Source organism: Biomphalaria glabrata, chromosome 12 (genome assembly GCF_947242115.1).
Source record: "Biomphalaria glabrata chromosome 12, xgBioGlab47.1, whole genome shotgun sequence".
Lineage (NCBI taxonomy): Eukaryota > Metazoa > Mollusca > Gastropoda > Planorbidae > Biomphalaria > Biomphalaria glabrata.
Window position 1 is genome coordinate 18,933,957 of NC_074722.1, and position 23,159 is coordinate 18,957,115.

A 23,159-nucleotide genomic window follows, 5' to 3' on the forward strand; every position below is an offset into this window, starting at 1 on the left:
TGTTTTATATTAAAATGTATTATACTTTTTAGTGAATTGTTAAAGTGTTAACATTGACATAATAATAATTTAGTATGAATTTTTAAAAAGGCACCTTTTTAACCAAATGAAATCTCTAGTCTAAAGTTCTATCTATTTGGATGGAATCCATTGATCCAGTGATACCACTGGTCACTACCACTATTCCTACTACCACTGCCTTACATTGATCCAGTGATACCACTGGTCACTACCACTATTCCTACTACCACTGCCTTACATTGATCCAGTGATACCAGTGGTCACTACCACTATTCCTACTACCACTGCCTTACATTGATCCAGTGATACCACTGGTCACTACCACTATTCCTACTACCACTGCCTTACATTGATCCAGTGATACCAGTGGTCACTACCACTATTCCTACTACCACTGCCTTACATTGATCCAGTGATACCAGTGGTCACTACCACTATTCCTACTACCACTGCCTTACAACTTTGTTGTGGACATCATGTGAGCTGGCAACAAATCTATACAATGTCGATATGTCCTATATATTACACAGGGGCCTTCCTTATGAACAGAAGATACTTCTGTCCTATGCATGTGTCAATCTAGTCCTGCATGTTAATTACAGACTTAACTCTGCTAAGTCCTTGCTTTTAAACAAATATAAACAAATCTGGAGATTTTGAATGTTAGTTCCAGATAGCTAAATGTTTAGCCAAAGGGTTTTATAGAAAAGACTTTGAGTTAACAATGACATTTAATTAATTGTTCATTCAAAGTACTCAACACTATCATGGAATGAAAAATACATTTCACAAGAAAATGTCCATTGACTATGAGAACCTGGAATGTCTTATAGACAAGAAAATGTCCATTGACTATGAGAACCTGGAATGTCTTATAGACAACAATAAATCAGAGAAACTAATGAGTATTTCTGCTTCTGATAAAAACAAAACAGACAATTATTAAACTTTCATATTTGAGAGCTGCTATGTGGTATCAAAATATGGAGTTATTCTTTTTGAATTTTTTTTAGTATTTGTTCAACACACATTGGATTAGACCAAAAAAAAAAAAAAAGGCACACACAAAAAAAAAATCAAAGTTGTACAACACAAAGGAATCTACTACTGAAGTGTACACAACTAGTTCTCCTCTTAGCGTCTACACTACCAATAGGTCTGGAAATAACAAACATGACTCTAGATTTAGGTCCAAGTAAGTGTTACAACACAGAGAGGTCTACTACTAATATTGTTGTACTAGTAGGAATACATGTTTGATGATCAGCACCATCCAATAGAACAATGGAAACAAAACACCATCCAATAGAACAATGGAAACAAAACACCATCCAATAGAACAATGGAAACAAAACACCATCCAATAGAACAATGGAAACAAAACACCATCCAATAGAACAATGGAAACAAAACACCATCCAATAGAACAATGGAAACAAAACACCATCCAATAGAACAATGGAAACAAAACACCATCCAATAGAACAATGGAAACAAAACACCATCCAATAGAACAATGGAAACAAAACTACTAAATGTTAGTGCAAAGAAAAAAATCTTCTTCTGGAAAGTTTGAGATCTCCAGCTCCAATGCTGTACAATGTCCAGAACAATGCTTACCAAACTACTTTCCCAAGTTAGTGCTAGTTAGTCATTGGTGTGTCAGCTATCTTTAATTGCATTGTGGATTTATATTTCATCCAATAAATAAAATAATATAAATGAAACAATAAGTAAGTAGTGCTAAGTAACAGTATATCTTTGACATGACTAATTGACCAATGCAATATCAGCCCTAAGCCTTTACATAAGTATCTATGTAATAGTTTCAGCAAAAAAATACAATGCCTGGTATAAGTTAATGCCAACATTATAAACAAAAAAAATAACAACTAGAACTTGATATTTAATGTCTGAAGATTATTACAGATTCATTAATTGAACTCTACAGCCATCAAACAACTAGTCATGCAAAAAGACGTTTCAATGACAGTATGTATAACTATTGTTCTGTACATTTAAACCTATACAGCCTATAACTGCAAAGTCTTGTTATATTATACACCTATTTTTATTGAAAACTACTATCTGAAGTGAATAACTATTTTATATATATATATAGTTGAACTTTTCAATTAATTGTAGATATGCTCATATACATATATACACATATATATATATACCAGGCTTTTTTTGTGATAGAACACACAGGTACGCGTACAGGTACTTTTTTCAACTTTGGGGAAAAAATTATTACTTTTCTTGTATTTTAACGTTTATCATTAATTTAATAGTAGTCAAAAGTTAGGCAATTCATCACTGAGTACTGACACCTATTTTTCTTTTTATAAAAAAAAGCACTGTATATATATATATTTACATATGCACATACCTACAGTTAATTGAAAAGTTGAACTACTCAACTCTGATGAACAAAATATTAACTATTTGAGCTGTACAACTCTATGATTAAAAATATAACAGAATGTTGAGGTTGTAAAATGAAAGGATCACATTTCAATTGTGATTTGGGGATTTGATGACATAAAATTTGAACATATAGTAAGACAATATATCTACTACTAAATCATCTTTTTTTTACATAAAATGAAATAGTCTGTTGGCTCTTAGTAAACTTTTATTTTGTTGGCGTCCTCATCAAAATTACCTTATGATGAATAAATAAAAGCAATCAAACAATGGTCTAAAAAAAACTGTTACAATCACTACTTCTCATTTATGTTGTAAAAATATGTCATGATAGTTTGTTGTTGTTTTTTTTTTTGTTGTTAAAATTCAAATCAAATCAACAAATTATTTTACAGGAGTCAGTCAAACAATGGAAAAAATAAATCACTCAACCTTTACAAGAGTATTGCAGAGTATGTTACAGATGAAATATTTATCTAATACACATTTTGTAGTTAATATGTTATAAAAATGATTGTAAATTTTCAAAGTCTCAAAATAAATAATTTCTAAAGTACATTTATTACAAAATATTTTTTTTTACTTACAACTAAATTCTAGAAGAAATTTATTTTTAAAAACTTTGAATAGAAAAAAAAATTATATTTCAGTTTCAGCATCATCAACTATTTGATAATCAAGCATTTGAGAAAATATTGATTGATCTTTTGTAGCACCTTGAAATCTAGCATAAACTTTGGCCACGCCAGGGATAGGGCCAGTACTAACTTGACCTTCCCAAGCGCAGCCGATTTTGTGTTTCAAGTGATGCCAGATTTCATTGATTACAACAAATACTTCAATAGCCTGTGGAACATCCAGCCGAAATATGACTTTCTTATCAACACGAAGGTCACCAGTCAGAGGCTCATGCAAAGTGCATCGATGCCACTTCTGATATGTTTTTGGAAACATGGCAACTGTGGGACTTGGTTCTTGGCATATTACTAAATAGCGAAAGGCACAATCCAATGACTGGGCTTCTCCTGTAATGTCTGCAGCAAATAATGAAAATATATAGAATCCAGCTTTATGACACCGGATTAGATAATTAGCTCCTGTGTCATTGCGAGATCTCAAAAAAACATATCGATCAATATCAGTAATAGATCCATCACTGACATCAAAATATTGGAAGGTGTGTGTCAATCGAATGTCTTTGCTCAATACAAAGTTGATTTCAATAAAGTCATTGTTACACACAACCAGAGGATCAATATTGGACTCAGCTGAAATTCCCAAATTTTCCATTACAGGTGTTGGTCCAAAAAATGGAACAGGTGGATAAGGTGGTGAAGGTCGACCTTTCATATTGGTACACTGTATGAGAAATGTACAGGCACTCTCCAAACATTCGGATTTCCAATAATCTCCAACATATATTGAAAAATAGTAGAGTCCAGTAGCAGGTAGTGCTATAGTAAAAATGGCTTCATTATTGACAAGTCTGAGAAGAGTTCTTCCTTCTATTTGTTTTGGTTCACTGGGCTGGCGATGAACTGGTTCCAACATCGAGCCAAATCCTAAAATTTTAGGAATAAGAAGTCTTACTTCAACCATTCCTGTATCAGTGTTAAGTGTTGCTCCATAATTGGAATAGAAGCGGAGACCATAATTGAAGAATGGAGATTTGACAACAGGCAGATTTAGAAACTCAGAAAAGGGTAGTGGGATTTCCATAAGCTGCCATTGTGGGTCATCAGGATAATGTTGGTAAATATGATCCTCTGGATCAGTCAGAAAATAAAATTCATCATATCTAGTGAACAGAAATAAGAATTTTGTTACGTTTGTAAAAGTATTCTTTCAAAGTAATCACATTTCAATGAAATGCTATTAAAATGTCTGCAATATAACTGAGCAATTAAATGAGCAACAAAAAAAAAAGTTGCAAGATGACTAGTGAAATCTTTATTTCAAGGGGTGTGGAGCAATGTTTCAGAATAAAATCAATAAAAAGTTTTAGTAGAAACAAGTTCTTTATAACACTTTTGAAGGTCAAACATTAAATCTGTTTCAACCACCAGTACTTACTATCTTAATGTTTAAACATATTTAAAATAGTATTTAGAAAACAATTTTAATAAAATGCAACACTTACTTATGATACATTTGAGGCAAGTTATCCTTGTGCCCTGTGACATGGCGTGCAGCCCATGTACAGTTGACCAGACGCCAGCTCCCATTGATGTTGACCACTGTCCATGAGTTTCTAAATGTCTGTCCATCCATTCTCATGCCAGGTTTATAACCAGCCCCCTTTGAGTAGCCAAGAACAATTTCACAATGAAGTCCTGCATAGCTGCTCAATGAATAAAAAAAAAGGATTCATTTTATTTGACCTTCCTTCAGTCTTCACCTACAAGAACCTATGTCTTTTCCCAATGAAATAACTAATAGTATCATTCAGTTAGATAGCAGAATAAACAGTTATTCCCTTTTTTTTGTAGTTAAGTAACATGATATCGTCTTTTGCTTTTTTTTTTAAAAAAAAAAGGGGAGAACAACCTGAATTCAAAATGGTGGCTCATGCCTCCTCAGGCCGGCATGCTAGCCACTCTGCTAGTGAGGCACTTATGACTAGAGAAGATTGTATAGTTATATATTGTTTGTTTCAATTTAGAGCAGTGATCTATAAAGTGGACTAATTCAGCTTATACCACCCCTTCAGTTAAGTACAATTTTTTTCCCTTCTATGAGATACCAAACAAAATAAATAATTACCAATAGTTAATTAATATTGATTATTTTTATTGATTCTGGTGTTGTCAGATAAAAGAAATAATTGAGCAAAATTTCAGTTTGATTCGAGATTGGGTGTCAGAGAAATAACATGTACAAACATTTTACCAGACAGAGTCAGTTGATATCATCTTTGTAAAAGTGTTTTTTAAAAGTGTTTCATAAATTTCATTACCTGCAAAGTTTTTTGTACAACTGATGGTAAGTTTCTTTTCCACTTTTGACACCTTTTAGTAGCCTGTCAGTAGCATGAGGTCTGACTATTTCATTGACTGAATGTTTGTTGACATCTTTGGCAATAACCCAGCGAAACAAAACTCTGGTCAAATTAAACATAGTAAAATATCATCCGGCAATGAAAGAGGTTAACTGGTATATTTCCATATAAACAATCTGCAAAGGTATACTACCACTTTATGAATTGCCTTAAAAATACATGATAACCCTGTAAGTTCATTGTTTCATTAGGGCTAAGAAAATTTTGTGGACTGTAAAAGATCAAACTCTAATAATATCAGAAAGTCATAATAAGATACTTAAAATGTAGCCAGTAATCAATTGCATTGGTCTAGAAACTTATCAACATAATCTAACTTCAGCATCATTTTACCTTTGATGTTTAACAAACAATCAAGAATTAAAATCATAGGTTCACAAGAAATAAACCATTGAATTGACATATTCTGACACAGTGTTAATACATTTAATTTATGTCATCAAAAGTCCATACGACTGACTTACCTAGCTTTTTCAAGTTCAGTTTTACATGTTCTTGTTAGATCACGAACAAGATCTGTCATTGTATTATAGTCTTTGTTAGCCAACTGGTGAGAGATTTAGGTTTTAGAGTTAATTTAAAAGTTATGGAGTATACTTTACTTAGACAATGATTTCACTAACATCTAAGTATACATTTATTTAAACACTTGTAGGTAAAAGTGAAACATGTACAATTACAATTAGATATTCAATTACAGGAGAAGCCTTACACAATTTGATTGATTGATAAATATACATATATTAAGTGAATGATTAAATACTTTACTTTCAACAAATATTATGTGAGAACTCATACGCTTAAGCCAGTGCTCTCTAATAATAATATATATGGAATAACTCCTTACATCCAATGCCCGCAAGTCTAAAGCTTCAAAGACAGCTGGAGACTTGTATAATGAACTCTTCTTTCCTTCTGGTGGTTCTGGAGGTGGCTTCATGGAGTGATCAAATAAACACAATCTGTCCATCTGTCTGTCTTTCTCACCAATCAGAGTCATCATTTCATGACAGTGTCTACAAGTGTATAAAAGCCATTCATTATTACTTAGAAGTGATCAAGAAACAATGTAGAGTCTTCTCTAATGTAGAGTCTTCTCTAATGCAGAGGCTATTGGTTATATACAACCAATGAATTCATTGTTGCCTAGACCTCAAGTAACAAACAGTTGACTTGTTAGTGCAGTTTTCATGGACACACTTTGGCCTTGGAATGAACTTTATTTCTAACCAAACTAAAGGGATTATCTGACTCAATGTTTTTGCACTAAAGCAGATGATCTACTAATAAGCATTACATAACACACATAAAAAATATTTTTAACTAATTGTTTTAAATAAATAAATCATCAAATTTTTACCTGTCAATCATTTTTCCATTTCTAGTTTTTTCTTCCGTAGCAATTTTTTCTGTCACCACTTTTAATCTTTCTTCTTTAAGCTGTAGGGAGAATGTAACAAATTATAATAAACTGTGAACTGTACTGAAATGTACAACTGCTTCTTCAATCAATTATTGAACATTATTTTAGGTAAGTTAGCATGATTTCTCAATGAAAGATGAATGTCCTGTTATTAGCATGAAAAAATGAATATAAAAACGCATTCAGAACTAAGTGTAATATAATCTCTATGCTTTATCAGACATTTTAGCACTAGCTTCAGAGGTTTCAGATATATTTAAATTTATTAAATCCAGAATATACAAGAAATAATATATTTGAAAACAAATAATATTTTGGTGGACATTAGTGTATTTGTTCATAAATTTGTCGATGCTATCTTAATTCTTGTGCTAATGGAGACAAGCAACACAATGTAAACACATCAATCCTATGATCTGATATTTGTTCTACACTGAGTGAAACGTGTAGCCCAATCAAATAGTAGAGGTCTGATGACTTGCCTGTAGAAAATGATCCTCAATTCTTTCTTTCTCATCCACTAAACTTCTGGGTATGCTGCTAGTGATGGAGAGATTTTCAATGGAGGAGAGCAAGTCATCAGCAGCTTTTTCTTTCTCCAGTTCTATGGCATCATCTAATCTTTTCAGTTCTTTCTCTCTTTCTTCCATTAAAAATCTGTAACATACAATACATCAGTTGTGATTGTTTATGTTAGCTCCTGTTTATTAATAAGCATTATGAAATACAGACATCCAAAACATTAAGGAAGAGTGCATCTTTTCACAGACCCAACTGTTTAGTTCAATCAGATGCAGATAAAGCCAGTGTCTACAGGGAGTAAATTTAAATGTCCGTTTGAGGCCTTTTCAACTATCTTGATGGTTTCAAATGTATTCTCATATGACTAGTATAGGTTCACAGATAAAAAAAATGCTTTTGAAATGTAAGACAGCTGTGGAATAAGAAGCAATGGTTCTATAAGCTTAGATCCACAATGGAGTGCATAGACTTCTGGTGTCATTATTCTAGTCACCTAGCATCCATGTCTTAGAGCCAGATACATATAGGAAATGAAGCCTAACATTACATATGTACAATATTTTTAATGAGGCAAAATAGTAAATTAAAAATTAGGGGTGCACCGGATACACGCTCCGGCTCCGGCCAAATATTCGGCACTTTTTCACTATCCGGCTCCGGTCGGATATCACTACCGGATAGTAAACCAGATAGTAAAAGCTACACCTGTATTTCTATTAATATTGTTATGCGCCTCCCTGCTAAGTCTTTTCCAGATACGCCAAACGGAGGTAACACTTAAATATTGAAACAACACAGGCGAACGGCAAACAATATAAAGGTAGTCGACGCTGATAAACGATGACCAACAAGAACTTTAAACTAAATCTCCATGTTAATAAAAATATACCAATGCTCATAAAGTAGACATGATTCACTAATGCCAGTTCTGAAATACATTGACGTTTTTGTTTCAAATAAAAGAATTTGTTTTTAAAACTATAAACTACGACTATGCACCAAATATTTTTTAGTACAAAGACAAGGCATGTTAATCTAAAAAGAAATAAGACTTTACATTATAAATTCGCATTACAAACATAGCAGCGATGTCTGGCACATTTTAAAAGCTTGTCTTGACCTTTGAGTGGTCTAGTAAACATGTAATATTCCTTAACTATGTCATGCTGATAATCTGTCTAGATGTGCGGGTATGTCTCCAGAGGTAGAGATGAGCAACCCCCACCTCCTTTTGTTTGTTTAGTCCATAACAGATAGGCAGCTGACCACATTAAGCCAGAAGTCAACGTGCTGACACTGTCTAGAGGTCACATCTTATGAGGGAACTGAGTTTGTTTACTTGGAGAAGAATTTTTATTAGGGGCGGGACTACAAGCCAAATCTCTATAAGGTTAATCTGGTATTAGTTTGTTTATTATGAGATAGGTTGTCAATCAAGGGTCTGGACCACAAGCCACACCTTTTATACTATTGGCAGGGACAATAAGTTTGTTTACTTTGTCTCAATTAGGAGGCTGGACTACAAGCCATACAGACTCTGACCAGGGGTATCTTTAAAGGGAGGGTTCAAGAGACTCAACACCCCCAACTTCTTATTTGTTTAATCCATGATAATGTATTGATAGACATTGACCATTCTTAAGCCAGAATGGATTAATGCAGATTGTTGAGAAATATTGACACTGTCTAGAGGTGACTAGATGATGAGACTAAGTTTGTTTACTTGGAGAGAAATGTCATTTAGGGCGCTGAACACAAGTTCATTGCACAATAAAATAAAACAAATATGTGCATGTGTGCGTGTATGTATTTTTTCCCCTTGTATTAAAACCTTTAGAAAGAAAACTAATTTCATTGTTTAATTCTATTGACTTAATATATAAAGGAAAACCTTAAAATTTAACATCGCAGAAAATAAATTTATCTAAAGCACCACAATCTAGCAAACAAAGAAAAAATATGCTGGAATGTTAAGAAACACTTGACCTCTGTAACTAAGGTACAGATATAATTTATCTATATGCTTGACTGACCATGCCAATGTGTTATCTTTTTTTGCCTGCACACTAAGCACTATTGCGTATGCCCAAGGAAAAAAAAAACGCGTGAAGGTCAACACAATCATACACACTACACTAGGACTACATGCTCACTACGACTATCTGACCAGGTTGTTACAATCAGTCGACAGGGCCGGTCTTAGGCCACTGCAACCTATGCAGTCGCAGTGGGCCCCGCGCTTTCATAGGCCCCGCGCTAATTCTATGTGTAATTATTAATTGCAAATTATATACGAAAAATTTGCTGCACTAATTAAAATCTCCTGAAAACTCATAAAAATCTCATGAAAAATAGACAAAATTATCATTTGTGTGTGTCATTCATTATGGAAAACGTCATTCCTACGCGCCTTAAAAAAAAGGCAATGTCAGCTTTCATGTAATAAAATGTAATGATCGGACAAATTTTCCCCATAACCAATACCGTATTTACTTTTATAGTCACTGGCATAAAAAAATGCCATAGGTAGCAAGATTTGTAAAGTAAAGTTAACTTGATCGCAATTTAGTACTTAGAAAAGAATGAATAAAATGCAAAGCTGAATTTATTTTCTAATACAAAATCTTAATTTTCACTTACTATCCTTATTCTCACCTAGACTAGGCCCCGCGCAATCAGTTTCGCATAGGGCCCCGCAATTGCTAGGACTGGCCCTGTCAGTCGAACACAAAGTCTATTTATGTTGGGTTTTTTTTTGGTAAGGAGGGTGTGGGTGATTTTTTTTTCTATAGTTGGTTTTCCTAATTCTCTTAGATCTATATAACAGTAGATCTAAACATAGATATCAATAATAGGCCTATAGACTACAATTAAATCTATGATTTGCAACATTTAAGGCTCAGACTATGAGTAGGTATAATAGATGTTCCTGCTGTTAATAAAATATCGTTTGCTGCAAATGGATTAATAAATATATGACCTACTAAGCTTCAGATTCCAACTATGAACAAACAGCTATCAGTATTAAGCCCTTAAAGCCAGAGCCAGAAGCAGTCTTTGGATTTAAAATTACAAGTCTGATGACCAGTGACCAGTTGTTGGTCAGAAATTCTTGAACATATACATTCAACCACATTACAAGCCAGATGAGAGATTTACATTAGTAACTAGTTAAATATATATTAACATATTTTACATTGACCCTCCAACACACAGCCTTTATAGTTGGTGACCTCATACATACAGAAAGACATGCTCATGCTACACAGATTAATTTTTGTTAATAAATACTGTTAATCTTTAATAAATCAATCAGTAACAGAGTTTAAAACAATAAGGTATATAAAAGGAAAAAAATAATACCAACAAATATAGGTATGTTATTTAACAGTTTCGTAAAATGTTCAGCAATACAAGCTATTTACAAGACATTTAGGTATTCGGCTCCGGCGGAATATCAAATTTTACTATCCGGTCATATCTGGCTCTGGTCGGATATCAAAAAGTACTATCCCGTGCACCCCTATTAAAAATAGTGAAATAATAGACAGTCTTGACCAGTGCAATCCACAAACTAAAGGTCAAGGTACATCCAAACACAGAGTATAGCTTGTTTGATCAATTATGTTTCTGTTCAAATATTCTTATTACCTGAGTAGTCTTTCTTCTTCTTCTCTGTGCCTTTCTTCCAGTAATAACTGAGCATCAAATACATCAGCATTTTCAAAGTCCTAGAATAGAGCAATAGTTATGAAGTTAATAAGTAAATGAACACAAAGAATATATTTGTTACAATCAATGTACATAAAGTAAGAAGCACACAAGTGTAAAAAGACACTACATATGTGCTCAAATTTCTTCATTGCTTACAAAAAGCTCTACCTAGCAACTCATTCCAACTAAGACTCTACTAAGCTACACTTACCTCATAACTCACTAAAACAGATTTAGGATGAGGAGAAGGTTTGACTTGTTGCTGCTGAATATATTGGTGTGGGCGAAAGTTTTCATAAGCTGAAGATAGTTAATGTTCATTCAATGTTAAATGTATTTTGTTTCAACATAAAATGTTAGTAATTGCTTTACATTAATTATAGTTTTATAAAACTAAAGATTAAGCAGGATTACAAATATTTTATAGATAGTGTAACATAACCTACATCAGCTATTGCATTAAGTTTATTTTTTTATTATTTGCATTATCCGATGGACAAAATCGCATTGTAACATCAAGACATCATTGTCATCTGGCACTCAAACATATATCATCAGTAAAATTATAAATATTTAGTTGTTAGAAATAATTTAAAATTGCTATCTCAAAAATTAGATAAAATGAATTTATTTATTTATAATTTATTTATTGAGAACAAATATCTAGTTCACTAAGGTAGTATAAATAAATATGTAGTGAACACACCTGGAGTTGACTCCATAGACATATTGGGAGATGTTTGTGTAGTCCAAGCTGATGTGTCATTCATATTCCTGGGACTAATGCTAGCTAAACTGTCCATACCTGGGCTAGAACCAATGCCTTTGTTCATCTGAGGTTTTGGAGGTGTGGCAGGGAGTGGTCTTTTAGAACCAGTCACCTGCAGGAAAAATCAAATACAAATTAACATAAACAGATTTACTCCAGGGATGATATGTCCCAATTGACAATAAAAATCAATAGCTACAACTTACATTTCATAAATAAGGCTATTTGATGTGTTTTTAGCCAAGTCAAAATATTATTTCATGTCTAATTCAACAAAGTTTACATCATTTCACAATAAGACGAGCAAAAGTAATTCTCAAACAAAGAAATCAATTCAGTTTTTTTAAAAAAGGTGTTTGACATTTTGATGGCACTTGAGTCACAATATCTCTGCAGTGACACTGAGATAACCAATCCATCAAGTTTAGTTCTGTAGGGCCTATTCTACAGGTTAGAGTTTACACAACTGATATTTGTCTACTAGCAAGAAACTTGGTCCTGGTTTAGAATAAAAGTAGACTAAACACTAGTATCTAAGACCCTCTTTGTAGTAACTTGATATTTTATAATGGTTTAGAATCACCTTGCTCAAGAATCACCTTGCTCAAGATTGAATTTGAAAAAGAAACTCTAAAACATTATGTATATATATAATACTTCTAGACAAATTATATCTTACTATCAAGTTAAAGTTCTGAATTTTACTTTTTAATTTTAGTGTGTAGGAATCTTTTTAAAATAATGAATGATGGCATGTGACTGAGTGATGTATAAAATGTGACTGCTGAGCTTAGGGTGACCAATTAAAATGAGGGTGGACACTAAGAATAAATGTAAGTCCACCACATGTCAAAGACCTGAGAATGCTAAAGTAGCACCACCACATGTCAAAGACATGGGAATTCTAAAGTAACACCACCACATGTCAAAGACCTGAGAATGCATGCAGCCAAGCTATTCAAATAATGAGAGTTTGACCAAAAAGAGATGAAAAGAAAATGAACATGATAGTTTGTTTTTTTAATAGTACATAAAAGTAGCTAACAAATAAGATCAAAAAATTAAATTGTATCATTAATTTTTTTTTTTGGAGGTACTGATGTTTTATATGAACTTGTTCTCTTCTTGGTACAAAGAGAAACAAAAGTAGGCTAAGATACTCGAAAGTACTAGATGGGATCTAAAGATACTGTTTGTCAAGTGATCTAAGGATAATCAGTTACATATCTACCATCATGACTAACCCAAAACAATATGAAAAACATTCTTTGTAGCAACATTAATTTTTATTCACCTGAAATATGTACTTTTTCCCTGGACCAGTAGATGGGCCCTCAATACCCATAGGTGGAACCTCTCCACTTTTGATTTGGGCTACATTCTTACCAACGTGTGTTTTGCAGTAAATCTCTCTATCGCTCTCATTGGCATCATTGCGATAAAAAGTTTGAATGGTAAGAGGTAGTCCACAGATACGACAACGAAAGCATTGTTTGTGAAACAGGACACCTGTTTAGAAAGTCAAGAATGATAAATGTCAATTATTGTTTGAAAAATTAATTTAATTAGAGAGAGAGAGAGAAAGAGAGAGAGACAAACTCCAATCAAGATTATTGTTTTTTTATTTAGGAAAAGCTGCTACTGTTTTTGTGTCAAACTGTCTGGACTTCAACTAAAATCCCAATTAAAAATCTGATTTCATTTTAATATCTTGTTACAACTAATAGGCGCCACAGCAAAACATTCTCATACCGGTATTTTATGCACATATTATAAACCATTTTTGAACAAGATAAAGAAGCCATTGTTGTTTTGGCACAATCTTCACTTGCTCAAAAATGACTGTCACTACCAAAAATGATACTAGTATGATCAAAAGAGGTGTAGCAGCTACTTTAAGTTTCTGTCTCCTTTTGTTTTCTTTGAAATCAATAAGTCTGCATAATGTCTGTACTCTGCACATTTTTATAAATCATTTTAAAAAAAAGGTTGTAAAGGCAGTTTAGGTTTTTTAATAGCTGTAAGGAATCTATTATATCTGAAACACCAATCAATGATCCTTATTAGTCATTTTTAAAGTAATTTGATTACACTGTATTTCTCATAAACATTAAAAGGGCTTTGTGCCCTGTTACATCTAGAACTAGCAAATATTGCTCTAGAAGAGTGGCACCACACCAAAATTTAAAGCCAAAAATAATGAGCTCATCATAAATAAATTAAGTAAATAAGTATTCATCAAAGCTGAAAAATGTTTCATTTGGAATACACTTCATCCATCTATCATTGAGTTATTTTATGCAAGGTCACTACTTGGAAAACATGTCAATTGGATTCAAATTTTCATCATCAGTGACACTCAAGTTATAAAATATGGTTTCAAAGTGATCATGTCTCAAGGCAGAACTAACAAGTACATTATGTGCAACTGCTCTTTGTTCCCAGAGTATTTCAGAGACATTGTACAGAAGTAAAAGAAAAAAGGTTTTATTAGTAAAGTAGGGTTTTACCTGCTGTTCTTAAAATAAATTATGCGAAATGCCTATAACTAATAATACAATTATAACTTTAGTTAATTGTTTTTAAAGCATGATAGTATTATTAATATAGTGATAACATAAAACTATTTAAAACAGCAAATCAACAGTGCTACACTAAAGGCTACAAAAAGCACTTTTGATTTTCTTTATACAGTTTACTCAATGTTTAAATACCAGTGGCTCGGTTTTGAGCATTTTGAAGGAAACGTGTGTTTGTTTTGTTTGGGTGTTCTAATGTAATCGAAAAATGAAACTTACCAATATCTACTTGATCCTGAGCTAAGACTCGTCTATTACATCTGTAACATGGATCTATGGCCGCTGGTTTAGCAGCTTTTTCATACTTAAACTCATAGAGTGTTGCCTTTTCATATGTGAAGGAATACCTGAAGAAAGAAATAATATTTTTTGTATTGATACTTGCAATAGTTTAAATAACCATTTTTATGTTATTAAGAGAAAGCAAATTACCATCTTCTATGTGTATAAAATGTATATATGTGTGTATATCTAGAATTTGATGGCAAGTTGGTACCAGTCTAAGGTTATCATTGACTCATTTAAATATAAAAAGGACTTGTCTTTTAAGTTAAAAATTACGATTGCAAAAATTTTGGGTGATGAAGACCCAGCTTGAACTACATATTTTGGCACAATTACACATAAGATGCATTATATACAGTCTACTAGAAGTTTATTTAAGTCCTCTTTCAGTCAAAAATATTGTTATAAACCTGGTGGTGGCACAGATGGGGGTTGTGTGTGTGTGTGTAGTCAGCCAACGCCAATCGCCCCAGGCCAGCGCTAGACGAGCGGTCGAGGGTGACAAGTTACGACGGTCAGCAGAGACGAGTTTCAACATGACGGTTCGGGAAGGATCGGCATCGTGAACACAGCTCAGGGGCGTCACGAGAATAGTAATCTGACCACCCAGAATGGTCGAGCGACTTTCTGTCCGGTTCTAGAAGGCCAGCAGGGACCCTATATAAAGAGCGAAGGTATCAGAGACGATTCAGTCACAACTTCCCGATCTACAGTTCGTTACAACGGCTCAGTACAAGTCCGAGACGAGACAGAGAGACCAGTGCAAGAGTTGATACGGCGGAGAGATATTTGTACAGTCTTGTGTTACGTGCTGCCAATTGTACAGTGTTGGCTGTTATTTATTGACATTAAACTATTACATTATTTTGAAGCCCAGAGTTGTCAAGTTCTTTAAGTTGGTGGTGTCGTTTGGTGCCATTTGCAGCGAGCCTGGATAGGGAGATTCGTAACAATATAAATGATTTCTTTTTTTCACACTTGTAAATACTTGCCTAAAACTTTTGTAAATCTTTGTAGCTTAATGATTTAAATATTGTCTGAAACTATAAGACACAGCTGCATAGCTAATTTTTTAGATTTTAAAACAACTGTTGTAACTGATACATAGCATAGAACACACAGCATAGAATATATATATATATATATATATTTTTATGTCTCTGGTTGAAACAAATTACATCTTCTTATCTTATATAATACAGACGTTACTTCAAAAAAGAAGATGACTACGTCCTATGCGTCATGCATCTAGTCATGCATGTTAACCAATGACTTAAATTCTTCCAAGTCACTGGTTTTCCTGGCTGGCTCAGGCAATCCAGTCCATGCTCTAATAGCACTAGGGAAGAAGAAACATTTGTACAAATTGTCCTAGCATATGGAACAAGGAATGTGCCTTTATCTCTGTGTCTTTCTAAGTATTTTATTAGACTTTGTTTTTGTATTTGAAGATAATGGTTCAGTGCTTTATGTATAATTGCTACTTTACTTTTGAGTCTTCTCTCCTGAAGGCTTTCTAAATTTAGTGATTTTGCTAAAGGTGTTACTTTAATACTCTTGTCAAATGTGAATATTCATTTTTTTTGTATCTCACTGCTCTATTTTGTGTCTGCTCCAGTTTCTTAATGTTTTCTTCAGTTGAAAAATGTTTATTTAACTAAAAAAGGCCAAAGTTTCACTAGAAATTTTTTTTTCTTAAAATCATAGTTTAATTAATTATTTTTAGCTACAAACTAAAAAGTTTAATTAAAATATGTAAAAAGCCAAAAGCTTCTTATGCAATATTATGAATGGAGTTGTTCCGTGGTGGTGTTTAATTTCTGTTTATAGTGGGAATCTGATTAGCGTGTTAGGTCAATATTTAGTGGTGAATATTCATTTGTTATGAATCTCACTGCTCTATTTTGTGTCTGTTCCAGTTTCTTTATGTTTTCTTGATTTGAGGGGTCCCAAACAGAGGATGCATATTCTATTATTGGCCTAACCAAGGTTAAATAACATTTTAGTTTTATGTTCTTTTTTGATTTATAGAAATTTCTTTTAATAAACCCTAATTACACAATTGTGATTTTAATACAAATTCATAAAATTATATAGATTCTAGAAACTTGATTCCATGTATCTAGTTTTGTTTACTAATAACATAAATATATGTGTGTGTGTGTTAGAGAGAGAGAGATGTCATTTTCTATCTGTACAAGATTGTTATAACCCTGCCTTGCACACTGCCTTGCACCCTGCCTTGCACACCCTATTCAAGTTAGCGCAAAAGGTGCACTCTTAAGTTGTGCATTGTTGGGAACTAGAGATGAATGTTGACACTAGACCAGGGGTTGGCAGCATGTGGCTCGTGAGCCACATGCAGCACTTTGGATATTAAGCTGCGGCTCTTAAGTTCCAGGCATTAATATTAATTTTATCGAAGAAAAAAAACATTTAAAAATCATTCTGAATCGATTAACGAGTTTTAGGCACCGATTCTATCTCTCAGCCACTTGTACTTGCTTTTCAGTGCACCCTGCCCCCAAGTCTTGAAATGTAACAGTGTATTGGTAGGTGAAAGATATTCAACTTTCTTCTGCTTTATATATATGAGTCTTGCGACATAAAAGACTCAGCACAAGTTGATTTATTTGTAAGATATATGTCTTCCCAAGGTCCAATAGAAGAACTTCTAGGATTGCAACCGCACTTGTGCAAACTAAAGGAGAAGATACAGATAATGTCGTGCAAAAATACTTTATTGACAATATAATCAATATAACTAAAAACTTTTTATCAGCAACTGATGGAGCCAGAAGTATGACAGGAAAAAAATAAAGGCGAAACTATGATTCTTTGGCGCAAAATAAACCATTTCTGGACAAATTAGTTGAGGTCACGACTTTGGTAATCAAGATTTTTAACAGCATCTTGTCAAAAGCACTCTACCATCATTATTTTAAAGAATTTTTAATGAAATGGAGACTCAGTATTCCGACCTCCTTCTTTACAATAAAGTGCAATGGCTTTCCAGAGATATGTGTTGAAACGTTTAGCTTTATGCTTGAATGAATTAAATACATTCCTAAATGATAAAGGCATTAATCACCCTGAATTAGAGAACGACAAATGGTTGCAAGCATTTTATTTTTTGGTGGTTATAACAGAGAAATTAAATGAGTTGAATCTAAAACTGCAAGGAAAGTAAAACCCAGTCTATGTTTTGGTTGAAGATTTGGTTTGTTTTGAAGAAAAATCAATTCTTTTTGCAGAAGATATTCAGAGCGATCAATTAATTCATTTTAATTTGTAAAGCAAAATTGCGATAAAAACCAATGCAACTGTTGACACAGGTTACTTAAGCACAGTTATAAAGAAAAATTAAAGATGAATTTGCTGACAGATTTGAGCAATTCAAAACAAACAAAACGATTGTAGTATTTATAAAAAAAAAATCCTCTTAATGCTTTGTGGAGTGAAGAATTTAAAGAGTTGAAAATCAAGTTGAGAGATGAAGGTTCAGAAATGTATGTAAGCAGCAAAAGTGGACAGCTTTAAAAGAAATGCAGCAAGATAAGACACTTATATTCGACGCATGTCATAGTCTTCCAAATTCCAACTATCGTCGAATCTGCATATTCGTGCGAGCAAGCTTTCTCTTGCATGAATATAATTAGATGTAAAGTAAGAAGCCAACTAACAAATGAAAATTTAGAGTCATGTTTAAAACTAAAAACAATTAGCTATGAGCCAGATTTATTTAAACTTTCTTAAACCATGCAAAGCCATAGTTACCACTGAATTTGTTTGCTCAATTGTTTGTTATTGAAGTACAAGTTAGTGTTGTGTGTAAATGTCTAAATTGTACACTCAAATAATAGCCTAAGTAATTATCTAATGATAGGGGGCCTACTATTATATATATATATAATCCAATTTGTTGTGAAAAACAGTATTTAAATGAAGATAAATAGATATTTTTTCTTATGAATAATCAAAAAAATTTATTTATGCGAGTACTATTTATCGTTTGGAAAAAAAAAATTGTGCCTCTTTAAAAACTTTGAAATTGTGTAAATTGTAATTTTCAGCTCTTCTGAATCAAAAGATTGCCGACCCCTGCACTAGACAGAAACAACAGAGTTTGGACTAAGTCAAGGAACCTGAGAAGCAACAGTGCTAAAGACTGGTTCTTCTGTTCTGTGATGTTCTGTAAATAAAAACCTGGCCTTGTTGAGTTGCCTCCCTTACAATTATAACAATACTGTAATCCTAACCTAGATATAATTGTATTTTTAACAGTAATATTCTCTCAAGGTAAACATCAAATATTCCACATCTACCTGTAAGACTGATCCTCTCCAAAGGTTTCAACAATGGCCACTTTAGGTGCCAGGCTGTCATTGCTGCCTAAAGACTGCTTACTTATTTTTCTATCATTGTTATTGTTAACAACACTATCAGCCTTGACAGACATGATGCAGAAATTCTGAGTCACTCTTCTTGATATCCACTGGAATAATATCTAGTCAGTGAACAAATCTGCATATTAATCTATAGATCTAGATATTGATAGCCTTTCTTGTCTTGATGAAGTTAGTGTATAGCAGACTTAGATTCGAGATCTATAGCCCTATAGAATAAAATTTTGTATATAATATGTAGATGGTTTCCATCTCTGCTCAGCTGTGTGAGGGTTAAATGAATAAATAGTGGCTGATAATTTAATTATGCATGTTAACATTGAAACACAATATTTTAGTCATATTAGATCTAAAATTTAATTATTTTTTAAACCCCATATCAAAGTTTGGTTTTGTAAGACTCGAACATACTTCGATGTAGATTTAGTTTAGAACTAATAGGCTACTCTATATTTCGATATTCTAGACTATATAGTCAATATAGAACTAGAGTATAGAATGCGGAAATAGACTCTATAATCATTGATAAAAATCTAGAGTTAAGATTAATTCATTAATGATTATAATCTGAAGTCTATAGTCTATAGAGTTGATCTACTTCTAGATTAAAGAAAAAAAGTATTTATTTACACTTCTACACACACACAATTTCAGATCCCACTAAGTGTAACGGTCTAAGATCACATGAGAACACTTTCTGAAAACATATTTGTTTACAAGCAGGAATCCTGACAGGTCTTCGCCATGTTGAATTTTGTTGTGACATGACACAAATAGCTGACCTAAATTTACCGCTGCGACGCACAGGTACGTCCCAGCTAACCTCGCCTCACCTGTCACCAAAGGTTGAAGGTAAATGCTACGATTCAGTGAGTTCACTATAGCGTGGATCCACCAAATAGGCCTACACCTTCCGTCGCCAAGATCTATCTATCTAGATTTTTACACACACACACATATATACATATATTTATATATATATATATGTATATATAGGGGCGTCGCAAGGGTTGTGGCTGCCTGCGTGCGAAATTTAAAAAATGCCGCCCCCCCCCCCCTTTTTTTTTCTAGAAAAATAATCCATTAAGACTGAGCTGGACACTGTTCCAAAAGTGCACTTTACTTAAATCTATCTTTTGTAGACCATTCCATTTTTCCCTTTCATATTCGCACAGTTGTTGTACCCCTCAAGTACAACTAGGAATCATGCACTAGGAATAATTTCGGATTTATGTGCTTTCAGAAACCTGACATCTTGGTTCTTTATGATAAACATTAAAAACTGATCTCGTTCTGACTACTCACTTATGCTCCTGTATGTGCGACGATTATATTTGATGAGCTGCACAATGAACAGTGTAATGGACCTCATTCACCAATCGTAAACAAACAACATTGATAAAACAATGAAAAAAAAAACTGTCACGTGACAGCCTGTGTGTATTACGTGTGTATTACGTAATTTGTATAGAAGAGATAGAGAACCACGTGGCTAAATGCTGTTTGTTTACGATTGGTGAATGAGTTCCATTGATCATGATCTATATACAATTTCTAGATAACTTTGACTGCTCAACAGTGATATATGGTCTGGACGTGGGTATGTTAACTTGTTTGTTATTGTAAGTTAAAGAATAATCCGAAAAAACAAAAGCTCGAAATACAAAAGCCATTGTTGTTGGAACATTTTCAACGTTCTGTACACTTTCATTATAATTATCACCATTGTATTTTGGAGAGATGTGCATTGTATCCACAATCATATATGGCATACGCGGATTCAGAGTTGCCTACAAATTTATCCAACAAATGAAGCGATTCAGCGCTCAATATTTTTCTTGAGTTTAATACAAAGTAAATAATACAAAATACAAGTCACTTAAACAATGACTTGAAATACAACAGAGTAAGGCAGTGTTTCTCGTGTTCCCTAGTGACGACTCCCTAGATAACATTTTCGTTCGAGCTCCCTTTAGAAGCTGGAGCCCAGAGGAGCGAGGAAAACTTCCTCAGTGAGGTCCTATAATTTTTTTTAATAGAATGTAATAAAAAAAACTTAGTCACAATATTTAGGTTTTATTTATCATTTATATTAATTGAACACTGTATAAAATCCAAAGTTGGGTTATGAAAGTTCACTGAAAAGTGTTTTTTTTAAATTGTATTGCCTACATAATTTTTAAGCGTAGATAGAAGCGAAGATAGAATTGAAGATGCGCCAGGTTTCTGCTCAAGTCTGGACCTTTTTTATTTTTTTGCCGCCCCCTCCCCAAATGTTAAACCATTGTTGTCTTGTAGCTCTAAACGGCTAGTACCACTGAACCGATGAAGGCGTTTTATATTTGTTAATAAATAAAGTTTGAATAACTTGAAAAAACTTCTTTGTTATTTGCGATTCAATTTGAGATGAAATATAGATCTAATAGTAATGAAATAAACTGATATTTAAAACAAAATCTAGCTCACAAAAAAACAAACAAAAAAAAAACTCTTTCATGTCTTAGGATACTCTGACATTTGCACTAGGTACGCTGATTTGATCATTGTCACTGCATAACCACCAATCAATCGCTTAACCTCTTATCACCACTCCATAACACCCCTTTTTGTCAGGACGTTGCGCCCTTTCCCTCCATTGGAGCGCGACGCCATGATGCGCTGTCATGTGCCTCTGTCTCCCAGGTGGCTGAGTCTATGCTGAACGCCTTCAGAGAAGCTTTGAGGGTGTCCCTGAAGCGCTTTCTTTGACCACCTTGCGAGCGCTTTCCTTCGCTTAGTTGGCCATACAAGAGTCGTTTAGGGATGCGGTGGCCTTCCATTCTGCAGACATGTCCTGCCCATCGCAGCTGAGACTGCATCAGGGTTCTATGGATGCTTTGCAGACCCGCTCTTCGAAGGACTTCAGTATCTGGTATTTTGTCTTGCCATTTGACATTCAGTATTTTTCTTAGACATGTCACGTGGAAGTGATTCAGTTTCTTTGCATGTTTTCTGTACTCTGTCCACGTTTCTGAGGCATAGAGCAATGTAGGGAGGATGACGGCTTGATAGATCCCTAGCTTTGTATTTGTGGTGATACCACATCTGTTCCAGACATTTTTAGTCAGTCTGCCATAGGATGCACTGGCCTTGTCGATACTCAGGTCGATTTGATTATCAATCTTTCCGTTTCTGGAAAGTGTGCTGCCAAGATACGTAAATCTGTCCACTGCGTTTATATCCTGTCCATTTATCTTGATGCTTGGATCCGAGTAGGCTTTCCCAGGAGCAGATAACTATAAGACTTCTGTCTTATTTGTGTTAATGGTAAGGCCAAAGTCTGAGCATGCTTTTGAGAAGTCACTGACGATGCTCTGCAGAGCAATTTCAGAGCAGGCATTTAGGGCACAGTCATCAGCAAATAGCAAGTCCCTGATTTCTGCTGAATTTGTTTTTGATTTTGCTTTGAGCCGAAAAGGCCACCATCAAATCTGTATTTTGTATTTATCCCGTTGTTTTCTCTATCTGTGAATGCATCTGTCAGCATAGCATAGAACATAATACTGAACAGTGAATTGACTATCTAATAATAGTAATAATAGATCTACTTATTGGGCGACTATTCGACTCAAAAACAAATATTACAAACAACCCGCGAAAATTCAAGTCCAGAAATGAGCAGGCGCTTATACAAAAAACCGTGGAAATCCCTCGCACGCTGCTCTATTTTGTTTGTTCTAGTTTCCAAAATAATTTCTTATGTACGAATATCGTTTATATATTCAAAGGATTATGGAATAATTAGAATTTATTTAAAAATATTTAAGTGTTTTTTTTTCTATTTAACTAATTTTTTTTTTTTAAAGTAACCTTGGAATTATGATTTGGCCGCCCCCTAAAATCGGCCGCCTGCGTGCAATGCACACATTGCACAATAGGTAGCGGCGGCCCTGTATATATATATAAACTGGGT

The 23,159-nt window shown here is 33.7% G+C and overlaps 1 protein-coding gene across 8 annotated transcripts; it reads right to left on the reverse strand.

Annotated features, from left to right (window-relative positions):
• LOC106054259 (hillarin-like) lies at positions 1-19,974 on the reverse strand. 8 transcript variants are annotated; one of them, XM_056006117.1, is made up of 14 exons: positions 19,838-19,974; positions 19,127-19,272; positions 14,736-14,863; positions 13,232-13,446; positions 11,875-12,049; positions 11,380-11,468; positions 11,106-11,185; positions 7,415-7,589; positions 6,870-6,949; positions 6,357-6,525; positions 5,974-6,056; positions 5,408-5,551; positions 4,592-4,792; positions 1-4,249 (listed from the first exon to the last, which is right to left on the reverse strand). In XM_056006117.1, exons 2-14 carry the CDS (start codon positions 19,258-19,260, stop codon positions 3,091-3,093), a joined length of 2,832 nt encoding a protein of 943 aa, XP_055862092.1. In that variant the 5' UTR covers positions 19,261-19,272; positions 19,838-19,974; the 3' UTR covers positions 1-3,090. The 8 variants fall into 8 exon arrangements, with proteins under 8 accessions (XP_055862092.1, XP_055862086.1, XP_055862090.1 ...); XM_056006111.1 differs by having other exon boundaries at positions 19,127-19,416; XM_056006115.1 differs by having other exon boundaries at positions 19,127-19,416; positions 19,854-19,967.
• Between the last annotated feature and the right edge of the window lie 3,185 nt (positions 19,975-23,159).

Excerpts from the sequence above, each read along its gene's own strand:
- LOC106054259 (XM_056006117.1), bottom strand. The coding sequence starts at position 19,260 with ATGTCTGTCAAGGCTGATAGTGTTGTTAACAATAACAATGATAGAAAA. Across the intron at positions 5,552-5,973 it reads ACTGAACTTGAAAAAGCTAG|AGTTTTGTTTCGCTGGGTTA; the intron begins GTAAGTCAGTCG and ends TAATTTGACCAG. Across the intron at positions 4,250-4,591 it reads TTGCCTCAAATGTATCATAA|ATATGATGAATTTTATTTTC; the intron begins GTAAGTGTTGCA and ends TCTGTTCACTAG.